The 14,742-nt window shown below is 40.3% G+C and overlaps 1 protein-coding gene across 1 annotated transcript in view; it reads left to right on the top strand.

Annotated features, from left to right (window-relative positions):
• The window catches only part of DLAT (dihydrolipoamide S-acetyltransferase), a 38,287-nt gene that overhangs the window by 5,250 nt on the left and 18,295 nt on the right, over positions 1–14,742 (top strand). Inside the window, exons 5-10 of the mRNA XM_017883195.1 lie at positions 2,020–2,146; positions 5,492–5,679; positions 7,702–7,855; positions 11,932–11,999; positions 13,592–13,684; positions 14,319–14,426. Coding sequence (XP_017738684.1) covers positions 2,020–2,146; positions 5,492–5,679; positions 7,702–7,855; positions 11,932–11,999; positions 13,592–13,684; positions 14,319–14,426 — 738 coding nt within the window. The remainder of the gene's footprint in view (positions 1–2,019; positions 2,147–5,491; positions 5,680–7,701; positions 7,856–11,931; positions 12,000–13,591; positions 13,685–14,318; positions 14,427–14,742) is intronic.

Here is a 14,742-nt window from a genome sequence, read left to right as displayed (position 1 = left end):
GGGTGGAAATGGCTATTATAAAACAGGGCTTTTTTTCCCCTGGTTTTAATTTTATTTATTTATTTTTTTGAAACAGGGTCTCAGTCCATCACCTAGGCTGGAGTGCAGTGGTGCGATTTTGGCTCACTGCAACCTCTGCCTCCTGGGTTCAAGCGATTCTCCTGCCTCAGCTTCCCGAGTAGCTGGGAATACAGGCACACACCACCACGCCTGGCTGTTTTATTTTTTGAGACAGGATCTCACTCTTCACCCAGGCTAGAGCGCAGTGGTGCAATCTTAGCTCACTGCAGCCTTGACCTGGGCTCAAGCCATCCTCCCACCTCAGCCTGGCAAGAAGCTGTGACTACAGGTGCGTGCTACCATGCCCAGCTAATTTTTTTTTTTTTTTGGAGACGAGGTTACACCATGTTGCTCAGGCTGGTCATGGACTCCTGGGCTCAAGTGATCTTCCTGCATCAGCCTACCAAAACGCTGAGATTATAGGCATGAGCCATCATGCTTGGTCTTTCCTGTTTTTTTTTTCTTTTTTTTTTGTCACAGTCTTGCTCTGTCACCATGGCTGGAGTGTCGTGGCACGATCTTGGCTCATTTCAACCTCTGCAATTCTGATGCCCCAGCCTCCTCAGTAGCTGGGACTACAGGCAGGTGTCACCACGCCCAGCTAATTTTGGTATTTTTAGTAGAGGTGGGGTTTCGCCACGTTGGCCAGGCTGATGTTGAACTCCTGGCCTCAAGTGATTCTTGGCCTCCCAAAGTGCTGGGATTATAGATGTGAGCAACTGTGCCTGGCCTCCTGTTTTATTTTTTAAAATGATCATTGCACCACTACACTCCAGGCTGGGCAACAGAGTAAGACTCCATCTCAAAAAAAAAAAAATTATCAAATAAAATTTTTTGTAAGAATTCTATGAATATATATTATATACAACAAGTTCTGAAATATGTATATATTGTGGAATGGCTAAATTGAGCTAATTTATATATGCATTACTCTATAGACTTATCTTTTAGGACACTTAAAAATCTATAAGATTGTAGGAATTTACAAGAATACAATACATTGTTATTAACTGTTGTCACCAAATAATAGTTTTTTTTTTAATATGGAATGCTTCACGAATTTGTTTGTTGTCCTTACGCAGGAGCCATGCTTATCTTCTTTGTATCATTCCAAGTTTAGTATATGTGTTGCTGAAGCGAGCACAGAACAGTTCTTAATATTACGTTTTTATCTTGGAAAGATATCTGGGAAGGTTGGGACAAATGCAGTTTCCTGTGGGTAAAAAATAAGTAGATGCTAAGTACAGAGCACAGTAAAATTTTAACAGAATGGATTGGACCAAAGTCATTTTGTGAAAATGAAAAACTTCTTGGTTAAAAAAAAAAATGAAGTCTGGGTGCGGTGCCTCACGCCTGTAATCCCAGCACTTTGGGAGGCCAGGACGGGCAGATTACTTGAGGACAGGTGTTCCGAGACCAGCCTGGCCAACGTGGTAAAACCACATCTTTACAAAAATACAAAAATTAGTAGGCATGGTGGTACCTGCCTGTAATCCCAGCTACTCGGGAGGCTGAGGCAGGAGAATCACTTGAATCCAGGAGGTGGAGGTTGCAGTGAGCTGAGATTGCGCCGTTGCACTCCAGCCTGGGCGACAGAGTGAGACTCTGTCTCAAAATAAAAATAAATATAAAAATAAAAATAGATGAAAAGATGCTCCATACTTAGATATTGAGGAATTAATTTTGACTGTCTGAAAGAAATCTTTCCCATCTGCTTGTTGCATTTAACTTGGAGTGTGTGTCAGAGTATGGGTGAGAGTATAAGAGTATGGGTCAGAATATGAGATTTGAAGGATGATTTACCTGGTGGGAAGCTATTGAGGTGCGAAGCTTTTGCCGTAATGAGTATTTCGATTATCATAGTCACCATCATTCTATGAAAACTATATAAACCTGCCAGACTGTTATTATGTAGAAGTCGTCCTGGTATTAAGCAATAATATGTGTATGTTTCTACAGGTACTTCTTCCTGCCCTGTCTCCCACCATGACCATGGGCACAGTTCAGAGATGGGAAAAAAAAGTGGGTGAGAAGCTAAGTGAAGGAGACTTATTGGCAGAGATAGAGACTGACAAAGCCACTATAGGTGAGATTTCTTCAGCTCTTAATGGTTGAGGCACTGAGTTTCCCAATGAGGAAGAGGATTGCCATTCTTTCCTATAATGAGTGAGTGAGATAATATGAAAACTTTTTAATTCTTAGGATTCATTTTCTGGGACAGAATATTTTATTTCTATTTAGTTATATTTATTCTTAAGTTTTTATTTATTTGTTTATTTGCTTATTTTTGAAACAGGGTCTTAATCTGTTGCCCAGGCTGGAGTGCAGTGGCAAGATCATAGCTCATTGTAGCCTCGAACTCCTGGGCTTATACGCAAACGATCCTCCTGCTTTAACTTCCCGAGTAGCTAGGACTACAGGCCTGAACCACCACACCCAGCTGGTTTTTTAAATTTTTTGTAGAGATGGGGTCTCACTTTGTTGCCCAGGGTGGGTTTGAACTCCTGGCTCAAGCGATCCTCCTGCCTTGGCCTCCCAAAGTGCTGGGACTCCAAGCGTGAGCCCATGTTCCTGGCTGAGAATAATTTATAACAAAAATAATGTATAGTCAGATTTGTCAGTTCCATCCTGCACTCATTGAATTAAAGGCAATAAATCTGTCAATTCACAGATTATTTTTAGGTCCAAGTTTGCTTCCTGGCCTTATTATGTTACTCAGAAGCTATATCAGAACTGCTGCTGTCTAAACTAGGCAAGGGAAGGCAAGAAGAAACAGGAGAAAATCACTTCCATGGCAGGATGATAGGAAAGAATTTAAGATGACTTTGAGGGAAAACTGAAACCAGGGTTGAGATTGTTTTCATAGTTTGAGAATGACTGATAGAATGTACATGTGTAATATATATATATATATTCAGAGATGTCATATGTCCATATATCTCCTTCTTAATTCATTTTTAGGCTAAAAAATAAAACCCATATAGACAGTCATATATTTATGATATTTTTAAATGGATATTTGTAGGTATTATGAATTTCTTCTCTCTGTACCTTTTTTTTTTTGGAGACAGAGTTTTGCTCTGTCACCCAGGCTTGGGTACAGTGGTGCGATCTCGGCTCACTGCAAGCTCTGCCTCCTGGGTTCAAGCAATTCTCCTGCCTCAGCCTCCCAAGTAGCTGGGACTATAGGCATGCACCACAACACCCGGATAATTTTTTGCATTTTTAGTAGAGACAGGGTTTCACCATGTTGGCCAGGCTGGTCTCGAGCTCTTTGACCTCAGGTGATCTGCCTGCCTTGGCCTCCCAAAGTGCTGAAATGACAGGCATAAGCCACCGCACCCGGACTCTCTGCTTCATAATCACCACTAAAGGAAAGCCTTTCCCAAAGATGTAATGGGAGGTACTGGGCATCCTCTGCTGTGGTTGTTTTCAGATTGTGTTCTTCAAATCCCATCATCCCTTGAAGGCACCTTGGGCCAAAGGGGAAATTAAAGAGCAAGACCTTATAATGCCCTGCCTCCCTCCCTTACTTCCAGCAGAGCAGTTCTTTTTTATCTTTTTGTATTTTGTGCTTCCCCATAAATTTTATTTGAAGAAAGGATTCTGTTTCTTAAAAACACAGAAACTTTGGAAACAATAGTTCTGCTTCACCATTTAACTTGAATACCAGTGTCACTGTAGAGACTGGTCACTAGAGAAGTGTTACCTTGGTTGAACTTTGAAGTCTGTTGTGGCCCAGGAGCCTTTTCATTTTAAACATTTTATTTATTTTTGAGATGGAGTCTCACTCTGTTGTCCAGGCTGGAGTGCAGTGGCACGATCTCAGCCTATCACAACCTCTGCCTCCCGGGTTCAAGCGATTCTCCTGCCTGAGCCTCCCGAGTAGCTGGGACTACAGGTGCATGCCACCACACCTGGCTAATTTTTGTATTTTTAGTAGAAATGGGGTTTCACTATTTTGGCCAGGCTGGTCTTGAACTTCTGACTTCGTGATATGCCTGCCTTGGCCTCCCAAAGTCCTGGGATTACAGACGTGAGCCACCACTGCTCCTAGCCTTTTTTTTTTTTGAGACACAGTCTTGCTCTGTCGCCCAGGATGGAGTGCAATGGCATGATCTTGGCTCACTGCATTCTCTGCCTCCCGGGTTCAAGCAATTCTCCTGCCTCAGCTGCCCAAGTAGCTGGGATTACAGGCACCTGCCACCATGCCTGGCTAATTTTTTGTATTTTTAGTAGAGATGGGGTTTCACCATGTTGGCCAGCCTGGTCTTGAACTCCTGACCTCAGATGATCCACCTACCTCGGCCTCCCAAAGTGCTGGGATAACAGGCGCGAGCCACCGTGCCCAGCCTTAAATATATATATGTACATATTTTCTTTTTTTTTTGAGACGGAGTTTCACTCTTTTTGCCCAGGCTGCAGTGCAGTGGCACGATCTCGGCTCACTGCAACCTCCACCTCCCGGGTTTAAGTGATTTTCTTGCCTCAGCCTCTCGAGTAGCTGGAATTACAGGCATGCGCCACCACGCCTGGCTAATTTTATATTTTTAGTAGAGACGGGGTTTCTCCACATTGGTCAGGCTAGTCTTGAACTCCCGACCTCAGGTGACCCACCCACCTTGGCCTCCCAAAGTGCTGGGATTACAGGCGTGAGCCACCGCGCCTGGCCTAAACATATTTTTTATTGGGTATTCTCAGTTGGGAAATGGAAGGATTCATCAAAGAGAGGCACAACAGTACAGAAAGCCAATGGCTTCTTTTAGTTTTACTTTTGCAATCCTAAATGTTTGAGTTCTTTGCAAGGAAGGCAGTAGTTGAATAAAATGTAAGTTGTCAACACCACAGAAATCCTAGTAAAGCTGTAATTCTTCATATTGAAATATTTGGTATAATATCAAGTATAACCTCTTTGAAAAGTTCCAAAGATGCTTTTAGGGCTGAAATCCAACATTAATATCTAGGTTGGTAGCTCCCTTAATTTGGCATGTATGTGGTTCTTATCTTTAGCAGCATAGCTGACTTCCAGCTCCGTCTTAGAGTCTTGTGAGTCTGCATGGGAGCTGTCCTTGGAGATTTTTAAATAACTTTTAGAACTAACCACTGTCTGTAATCTTTCATAGTTTTATTGAACAGATATTTATTTATCATTTACTTTGGACCAGGTGCTATTTTGTACCAGGTCATATTATTTCTAAGAACTTAAAAAATATTAAATCCGTTTAAATGTATAACATCCCTGTGAGATTGGCACTATTATTATCCCCGTATTGTAGGTAAAGAAACCAAGACACAGAAGGTTAAATAGGTTGCAAAAAAGGTTATATAGCTGGCTTGAATGAGAAAAATCATTTTACTTAAAACTGTGCTATGAGTTTGAAGGGACAGTGGAATCTCTGAAGTCCCATAATGTTTTTTCTTTCTATTTAAGGTTTTGAAGTACAGGAAGAAGGTTATCTGGCAAAAATCCTGGTCCCTGAAGGCACAAGAGATGTCCCTCTAGGAACCCCACTCTGTATCATTGTAGAAAAAGAGGCAGATATATCAGCATTTGCTGACTATAGGCCAACTGAAGTAACAGATTTAAAACCACAAGCACCACCACCTACCCCACCCCCGGTAGGTATGCTTCTAGAATTTGGGAAACACTTACCTTGTTTATCTCTAAATTAAGGAGTTTTGATTAGATGATATCCTAGGTTCCTTCCACCTCCAAGATTCTATGACTGAGGAGGGAGATAGTTGATTAACCTTTGTGGAGACCTATAGTGTTTGTTGTACTGCATTGTTCACCTAATGGTCGATAGTTTGGGCCTTGCAGCTTTTTTTTTTCCTGCCATCTAGAGTCCTGCTGAAAACAAAGCTGAGTGACATGCTGTCTTTCTGCTTTAGATGTAGATATCATGCTTGTGGAAAGTAAGGCTTCATTGCCCCAGTCCTTTTTTTTTTTTTAAAGAGACAAGGTCTCACCCTGTCGCCAAGGCTGGAGTGCAGCAGTGCAGTCATAGCTCACTTCATTGCCGGTTTTTTATTAAATATACTGAATAATCTCTGTCACTTGAAATCCTCTTGTTATTCACATAGTACGTCAAGCATATATTTCTGATACAATGGAACCTTAACATGACTTCTTTTGCATAGAATTTATTATATCACAAAATACTTTATAAACTATAACATGAACTTGCATTAACTCCAACCAGAGATAACACTGACAGTGAAGCTTCCGCAGATGCTAGAATCATGTGAGTTTAAGCTAGGTAAACATTTCTTTTTTTTTTTTTTTTTGAAGACGGAGTCTCGCTCTGTGGCCAGGGCTGGGGTGCAGTGGCCGGATCTCAGCTCCACTGCAAGGCTCCGCCTTCCCGGGTTTACGGGCCATTTCCTTGGCCTCAGCCTCCGGGAGTAGCTGGTGGACTTACAGGCGCCCGCCACCTCGGCCCGGCTAGTTTTTTTTTTGTATTTTTAGTAGAAACGGGGTTTCACCGTGTTAGCCAGGATGGTCTCGATCTCCTGACCTCGTGATCCGCCCGTCTCGCTCCCAAAGTGCTGGGATTACAGGTTGAGCACCGCGCCCGGCCTTGTTTTGTTTTTTAATTGTTGTTGTTGTTGAGATGGATTCTCACTCTGTCGCCCAGGCTGGCTTGTAGTGGCGCAATCTTGGCTCACTGCAGCCTATACCTCCCGGGTTCAAGCAATTCTCCTGCATCAGCCTCCTGAGTAGCTGGGATTACAGGCTCCAGCCACCATGCCTGGCTAATGTTTTTATTTTTAGTAGAGAAGGGGTTTCACCATGTTGGCCAGGCTGATCATGAACTCCTGACCTCAGGTGATCTGCCCACCTCAACCTCCCAAAGTGCTGGGATTACAGGTATGAACCACCGTACCTGGCTATATTTTTTAAGATACTTTTCAACACGGGGCCTTACAGCATAATTTTATATTTTGAAATTAGCTGGCTGGGTGTGGTGGCTCACGCTGGTAATCCCAGAACTTTGGGAGGCCGAGACGGATGGATCGCTTGAGGTCAGGAGTTTGAGACCAGCCTGGCCAACATGGTGAAACCCCGTCTCTACTGAAAATACAAAAAATTAGCTGGGTGTGGTGGTGCATGTCTCTAATCCCAGCTACTTGGGAGGCTGAGGCAGGAGAATTGCTTGAACCCAGGAGGCGGAGGTTGCAGTGAGCTGAGATTGCGCCACTGCACTCCAGCCTGGGTGACAGAGCAAGACTCTGTCTCAAAAAAATAAAAGAAAGAAAGAAGTTAGGATAATTAAAAATAAAAATCATGTTGGTGATGTAAAAGAATGCAAATAAAGAAGTGGTAAGAGATTAAAGTGAAGAAAGGCCATAGGATACTATACACTGGCAACATTCAGTTCTGTGCTTCTTCATGTTGTTATGGGATAAAGTAACTTTGTTCTGTCTTTGACATAGAAGTATATTGTTCTTGCTGTTCATATTACTATATTATGTTGGTTAAACTGGAGAAAAATACATTATGATCTTTGGAAAAAAGATGAACGTTATTAATATTTAATTAAAATAGTTTTAATTTATTAATAAGATGTAAACTTTTAATCTTTCAGACCAGTCTTTGAAGTGGTGAATTAAAACAAATTTGTAATTTTTTTTCAAAAGGTGGCCACTGTTCCTCCAACTCCTCAGCCTTTAGCTCCTACACCTTCAGCACCCTGCCTAGCTACTCCTGCTGGACCAAAGGGAAGGGTGTTTGTTAGCCCTCTTGCAAAGAAATTGGCAGTAGAGAAAGGGATTGATCTTACACAAGTAAAAGGTAAATCTGTTTCTATGGAATGGAGTTATAAAGTTAAAATTTAGTTGAATTTCCTCCTTAAGACTTGCAAGTACAACTATAGATAGCCATACTTGTAACTGGAATAGTAGGGACAACTGTTAGTAATTACATCAGAAGGGAGAAATAGTTCTTTTGTTGCCACCACAGAGTAGGGAAACTTTTACTGAGCTTTATTTACTCTGCCTAGAATCTACCCATATACTTTAGATACCTTTTTTTTTCCTCTTCTCTTCATGGAAACTACTTGTTTCAAAGTATATGTACTTGTTCAGCAAAATCGGGTTATGGGACTTCATTGTGTAATAAGAAACCTCTGTTAGTGCTAGGTTGACTGTAGTAATAAGCAAAGCAAAATAAAATTTGAAATTGGGGTGATTTGGAATGACTTAAAATGATAAACTTCATATAAAACAGAACTAGAGCTCCCTGAAGGCAAGGGAAAATGCCTTACTTGTCTGTCTGTCCACAAAGAAAAAATATAGCTTTGTGATAAGAGCATGAGGCCTGAAATCAGACCACCTAGCGTTTCATCCTGGCTTTATAATTTTCTATGTAATCTGTTTTCCAGTGAATTACTTAAATTGTATGTCCTTATGTCAATTACTTTTCTAGCCATAAAACCGAGGTATTGTACATCATATAGATTGTGACAATTAAATGAGCTATAACAGGTGAAGTGCTTAGAACTGTATCTAGCATTTAAGTACTCAATACATGTTTGTTGTCATTCATATTGATATTATTGCCTGGCGCTTAAGTAAGTTTTTTTGAATTAAACCTAAGCTAAAATTTAGTGTAGGATAACTAAGGTACTTAATTTGGAAAAGGAGGGAAGTTATTATTCTTGGAACTTGGTTTGATGGCTAGTACTATGTGCCAGTCATTTAACTTACCATACTTAATGTACACAACACTTCTTGAAGTAAGAATTATCATTCCCTATTTTCTGGATAAGAAAACAGACTCTCAGACTCTTCAGGGTTCTTCTTGCTTGTTAAATAGTAAAGTTGCAGTGTGACTCTAGATTTGTTTAACTCTAAAGCCTGTTTCTTCACACTACCCTATCCTGCCTTCCATTCTGATGCTCTGCCATCCGTAATTACTAAAGAAAAGTATGCTTATTTCCCCAGTTGTCTAGTTATGGGTGCTCAGAGGTGGTTATCCCCTATCTGCAATTTGCTGTCTTGTAGTTAGAAGGCAAGCCAATCCCAAGACACAAGAATAGAATGTTGTAAAGTTTTTGGACTTTAGAGATTCTTATAATATTGGAAGACTCTTTTTTTTTCCCATCTTAATGCCATTTCAGTAGTATATTCCTATTCTTTATGTATATATGATTAGAATCAGGGACAGCAGTGTAAGTTGGAATAACTTTTAAAGGGAGAAAGGACTGGGTTAATAATTATATCTAAAGAATTTAGACAAGCAAAGAAGGACCATTTATTAGATATTAAGCAATACTGGTTACCTTACTAAAGATATAAGTGGAAAATCTCTTAGGTATGAGCTGAGGAGGAGTGTTAAGAAAAAAAAGAAGGAAAGAAAATCGCACTATTCTTACTATGCAGGCAGAGTTAGGTGGTAAATATCATCGAATACTATCTACGCATCAGACACTTGTTCATCAGATGGATAAGATTTCAGTTTCAGTTGCTTATATGACTAACAATAAAGAATTAAATGAACAGAAAGGGAGTATAGCATAGTAGTTAAGAGTGTGAGCTCTGTAGCTGGAATGTTTGGGTGTGAACCTCAGCTCCTTATACTAACTGTGTGACCTTTTGTGTCGGTTTCTATATAAAAACAATAGGTTTAATGGTTGTGAGGTTTAAATAAGTTAACCAGTGCCTGTACAGAGAAAGCATGTCTAGGTATTAGCTATAATGATAATATTTTTGTTAGTAAGATGATTTAAGTGCTAAGAAAGAAACTCAGTGATATACTACTGAGTGAAAGGGTGGATGGATATATGTGCAGGCATGACTACTTTTAGACAGGGTGGTTGGGAGATCTTTTTGATGAGGTGACATTTGATTTGATCTGAAAGATAAGAAGGAGGCGGTTTGAGTCAACCATGTGAAGAACTGGGGAAAGATCATTTTAGATAGAGAGACTAGCTGTACACAGTCCGAAATGGGAAAGAGTTTAGCATGTCTGAGGAACATAAAAGAGGCCAGTGTTGGCCGGGTGTGGTGGCTCACGCCTATAATCCCAGCACTTTGGGAGGCCAAGGCGGGCGGATCATAAGGTCGGGAGATGGAGACCATCCTGGCTAACACGGTGAAACCCCGTCTCTACTAAAAATACAAAAAAAATTAGCCGGGCACAGTGGCTGGCACCTGTGGTCCCAGCTACTCGGGAAGCTGAGGCAGGAGAATGGCGTGAACCCTGGAGGCCGAGCTTGCAGTGAGCTGAGATCGTGCCACTGCACTCCAGCCTGTGCGATAGAGTGAGACTCCATCTCAAAGAAAAAAAAGAAACCAGAGGCCAGTGTTAATGAAACATAATGAGCAAAGGGTCTAGTAGGAGACGAGATTGGAAAAAAACAGGGATGCGAACATACATGATCTTATAGATTATGGTAAAGAGTTTGAATTTTATTTAAAGTACTTGAGGAAGCCATTGAGAAATTTAAGCAAGGAAGTGAAATAAAATGATTGTGTTTTAAAAAGATCATTTTGGTTGCTCTATGGCAATGGATGAAACATTTATCTAGTTTATGTTTGACAAAATCCCTACTTTTTTTACCCATAGCCCAGTGTTCTTCCCTTTATACCATATTACTTTATGATGGCCTGTTGTGCTGCCCAAGAGAGAGAGGGAAAAGGGTTTAAAAGGTTTCAACTAACGCCTAAGTCAAGAAATTCTTGTGGGTGGCAGAAGCTTAGCATAAGGCAGGCGGTACTATGGATTTCCTCCTCTTGAGGGGCTGTGGTGTCTAGATCAGCCTTGGTTGTAACGGGAGGTTATAGTTTCTGTCTTTTATAAAGGAGAGAAATCTAACAGGGATACTACTACCTCTGTTCTAGAGCTCCTGGTGAGAATAAATACAATCCTAGCCAACTCAGTTTTTGTAATGAAGGAAAGGACTTGGGAAGAACTACACAGGAGAGTCCTTTTTAAAGTCTGTCTTGGGGGAAGATGAATCAATTTGACCAAATTTTTTCCTAGAAGTGGGCCAGTGTAAAAGGTATTATATAATAATAACTAAATTCTGAATCTCCTTAGAATTAAAGGTCAAGATTATCTACTTGGGTCCAAAATTAAACCTAAGAGGCTGTATGTAGGTGGGAGGAAGGAGGAAATTGAATATAAGTAAAATTAAACCTACTGAGAGAACTTTGAAGATCCTTCCTCATGTGTGACATTGCACCTTTTCCCTTCATTTTCTTTAACCTGGGCCAGTTTAGAGCCTTGGCTACTGTGAAAAAGTTATGAATTATAGAGACCACATAAGGAATGAATGATTCTAAAGATGAGATAATCGCAGATAAGAGTTATTCATGCTATTTTGGGTTGAAAAAATTGACTTGATTTGCCAAAACAATTATTGTTATAGCTGTAAATTCTGTACAAAAGGAATTCTTTATGGTCACATAAATCCAGAACCCAAATGAGATCTATTTCATGGCTCAGGAATGGTTTTTTGGAGCTAACGAGGAGGCAGCAGTGAGTTTCCCTTTTGGAGATACAAACGGTGCTCGGCATTATCCTCATGCCAGCATTTCCCAATTTAAAAGTAAGGAAGATGAAAAAAATTAAGTACAACTTGGATAAAGCTCTAAAAGAGAAATACATAAAGGAATATTTGCAATAGTTAAAAAGAAAAGACCCACTCCAGATCACACACTGGTACTCTGTGTAGATTAAAATTAATAGTTGACAAAAGCTGGTATTCGTAGGGAGAACCTTAAGGGGTAGGGTTAAGGCTGTGATCCTTTCAGAATGTTTTTGGTAGTAAACCCTTAGGCGCTTGCAGTTTAGGATCACAGTGTTGATCTCCTTGGGGAACCAATGGTACGCCGTCATGTATGTGATATTTATGTCTCTTACAGGGACAGGACCAGATGGTAGAATCACCAAGAAGGATATTGACTCTTTTGTGCCTAGTAAAGCTGCTCCTGTGAGTTATGTGTAGCTCTTACTTTTTTTGCAGTTAGTCTCTGTAGCCTGTTAGACCATTTCATACATTATTTATGAATGAAATAGCTCAACCAAGACTGTTTTCTTCTAACTTCAGTGGTTTAATAATACAGTCATGCCTCAGTACCCATGAGAAGTTGGTTCCAGGAGCCCGCTTGTATACCAAAATTCACAAATGCCTAAGTCTCTTATATAGAATAGTGTAGTATTTGTATATAACTTACCCACATCCTCTCAAATACTTTAAATCATCTCTAGATTACTTATAATATTACATACAAGGTAAATGTGTAAATAGCTGTTATATTTTATTGCTTAGGAAATAATAAGAAGGACAAAAAGTCTGTACGTGTGCTGTACAGATGTAACTATCTTTTTTTTTCTGGAATATTTTTGATTTGCCTTTGGTTGAATCCAGTGATGCAGAACTTACGGCTATGGAGGGCCAAGTGTATTTAGATATTTGTGTGCTATCATTTATATACAAGATCAAAGATGATATACTACCTTGACACGTATTCCACATTATGTTTTGAGCTAGTTAATCAGTTTTTGCTTTGAAATTAAAGATTTGTTCTATTTTTCTGTTTCAAAATATTTTAAAGTACAGTTGAATGAGTTGTTTTTGGTGTTTGGTTTTTTTGTTTGTTTGTTTTTGAGACAGTCTCACTCTGTCGCCCAGGCTGGAGTGCAGTGGCGCGATCTTAGCTCATTGCAACCTCCGCCTCCTGGATTCAGGCGATTCCTGTGCCTCAGCCTCCCAAGTAGCTGGGACTACAAGTGCATGCCACCACACCTGGCTAATTTTGGTGTATTTAGTACAGACAGGGTTTTGCCATATTGGCCAGGCTGGTCACGAACTCCTGGCCTCAAGTGAGCCATTGTGTCCAGCCCCCCCATCCCCATTTTTTAACATCATTTAGGATAATGGATTGGCTTGTTTATATTTATTTATTATTCCTTGCGATTTAAGAATGCTTTGATTGCTTTTCTTGAACATAATTTTGCAAAAACAAAATTATTTTGACATAAACTGGTCATTGAACATACTCTGACACAAAGGAAAATGACATTTAAAACATGATTTCAGAATTCTAAGTAAAAATATTAAAACTCTTAAAACAAGCAGAAGTCTCTTTTGCTTGCTGGGGACAGAAATAGCTATTCTATAAAGCTTAGTTTTTAGAATGGCCATGGTGGCTCATGCTTGTAAACCCAGCACTCTGGGAAGCCAAGGTGAGTGGATCACTTGAGCCCAGGCGTTTGGGACCAGTCAGGGCAACATGGCTAATTTCCATCTCTACTAAAAATACAAAAAAATTAGCCGGGCATGGTGGCATGCACCTGTATTCCCGTTTACTCTAGGCACTGAGATGGGAGGACTGCTTGAGCCCAGGAGGTTGAGGCTGCAGTGAACCATGATTGAGCCACTGCATTCCAGCCTCAGTGACAGAGCAAGACCCTGTCTCAAAAAAAAAAAAAAAAAAACTGCATAGTCACTGGCAGTCTTTCCCAGGTACTTATGCTAAGACTGAGCCACAGTTACTGAGAACTTTTTCTTTCCTCCCATAGGCTCCAGCAGCTGTTGTGCCTCCCACAGGTCCTGGAATGGCACCAGTTCCTACAGGTGTCTTCACAGATATCCCAATTAGCAACATTCGTCGGGTAAGAGAATAACCATCATCTGAAATCAGCTATTAGGGGCATCTTTACTCAAGTTGTTTAGTTGCTTCCATAGTTTTAACACATTAGCAGAGGCTTTTTAAGTTGGGAATATTAGGTGATTACTTTAAGGGAAGTTTTGGCCAACTGAATACTTGAATCCATTTGTTCTATTAGAAAGGCCAGGCGCAGTGGCTCACGCCTGTAATCCTAGCATTTTGGAAGGCTGAGGCAGGCAGAACACAAGGTCTGGACTTCGAGACCAACCTGGCCAACATAGTGAAACCCCGTCTCTACTAAAAATACAAAAAATTAGCTGGGCATGGTGGTGCACGCCTGTAGTCCCAGCTACTCGGAAGGCTGAGGCAGGAGAATTGCTTGAACCCAGGAAGTGGAGGTTGTGGTGAGCCGAGATCACACCACTGCACTCCAGCCTAGGCAACAGAGGGAGACTCCATCTCAAAAAAAAAAAAAACCTAGGAGATCTTATATTATGGCGGAGTCCTCTGTCTTTCATTTATAATAATGCTTGAGGTAAGTATTACCAGAGAGTAAGGTGAAGAGACAAACAGAGCCCTGAATTAGTTAAGGTCTTAACTCAAGATAATTTATTTTTTTTAAATCTCTTTCGTTTCAGGTTATTGCACAGCGATTAATGCAATCAAAGCAAACCATACCTCATTATTACCTTTCTATAGATGTAAATATGGGAGAAGTTTTGTTGGTACGGAAAGAACTTAATAAGGTAAAAGGTCTGAATATTCCAACTTTCTATGTTACAAAAATTTTGCCTTTCCCCACCAAACATTTATATTTTTGTCCATATATTTTGTTACAGAATGCCAGCTGGTGTTTACTTTCTTGATCTTGTCTTTTGAAGCACAAGGTTTTAAATATTGGTTATGTCCACTATATCTATTTTTTTCTTCTGTGCTTTTGATATTATATCTAAGAAACTATTACCTAGTCTAAGGTCTTAGATTTATACTTAGGTTTCCTTGTAACGGTTTTATAGTTTTAGTTCTTATATAGGTCTTCCCTGTATTTTGAGTTAATTTTTT

This window comes from Rhinopithecus bieti, unplaced genomic scaffold (genome assembly GCF_001698545.2).
Source record: "Rhinopithecus bieti isolate Rb0 unplaced genomic scaffold, ASM169854v2 scaffold_11964, whole genome shotgun sequence".
In the NCBI taxonomy this organism is placed as follows: Eukaryota; Metazoa; Chordata; class Mammalia; order Primates; family Cercopithecidae; genus Rhinopithecus; species Rhinopithecus bieti.
The sequence above is the reverse complement of the archived record's forward strand: the minus strand, read 5'-3'. Positions and strand labels throughout refer to the sequence as shown.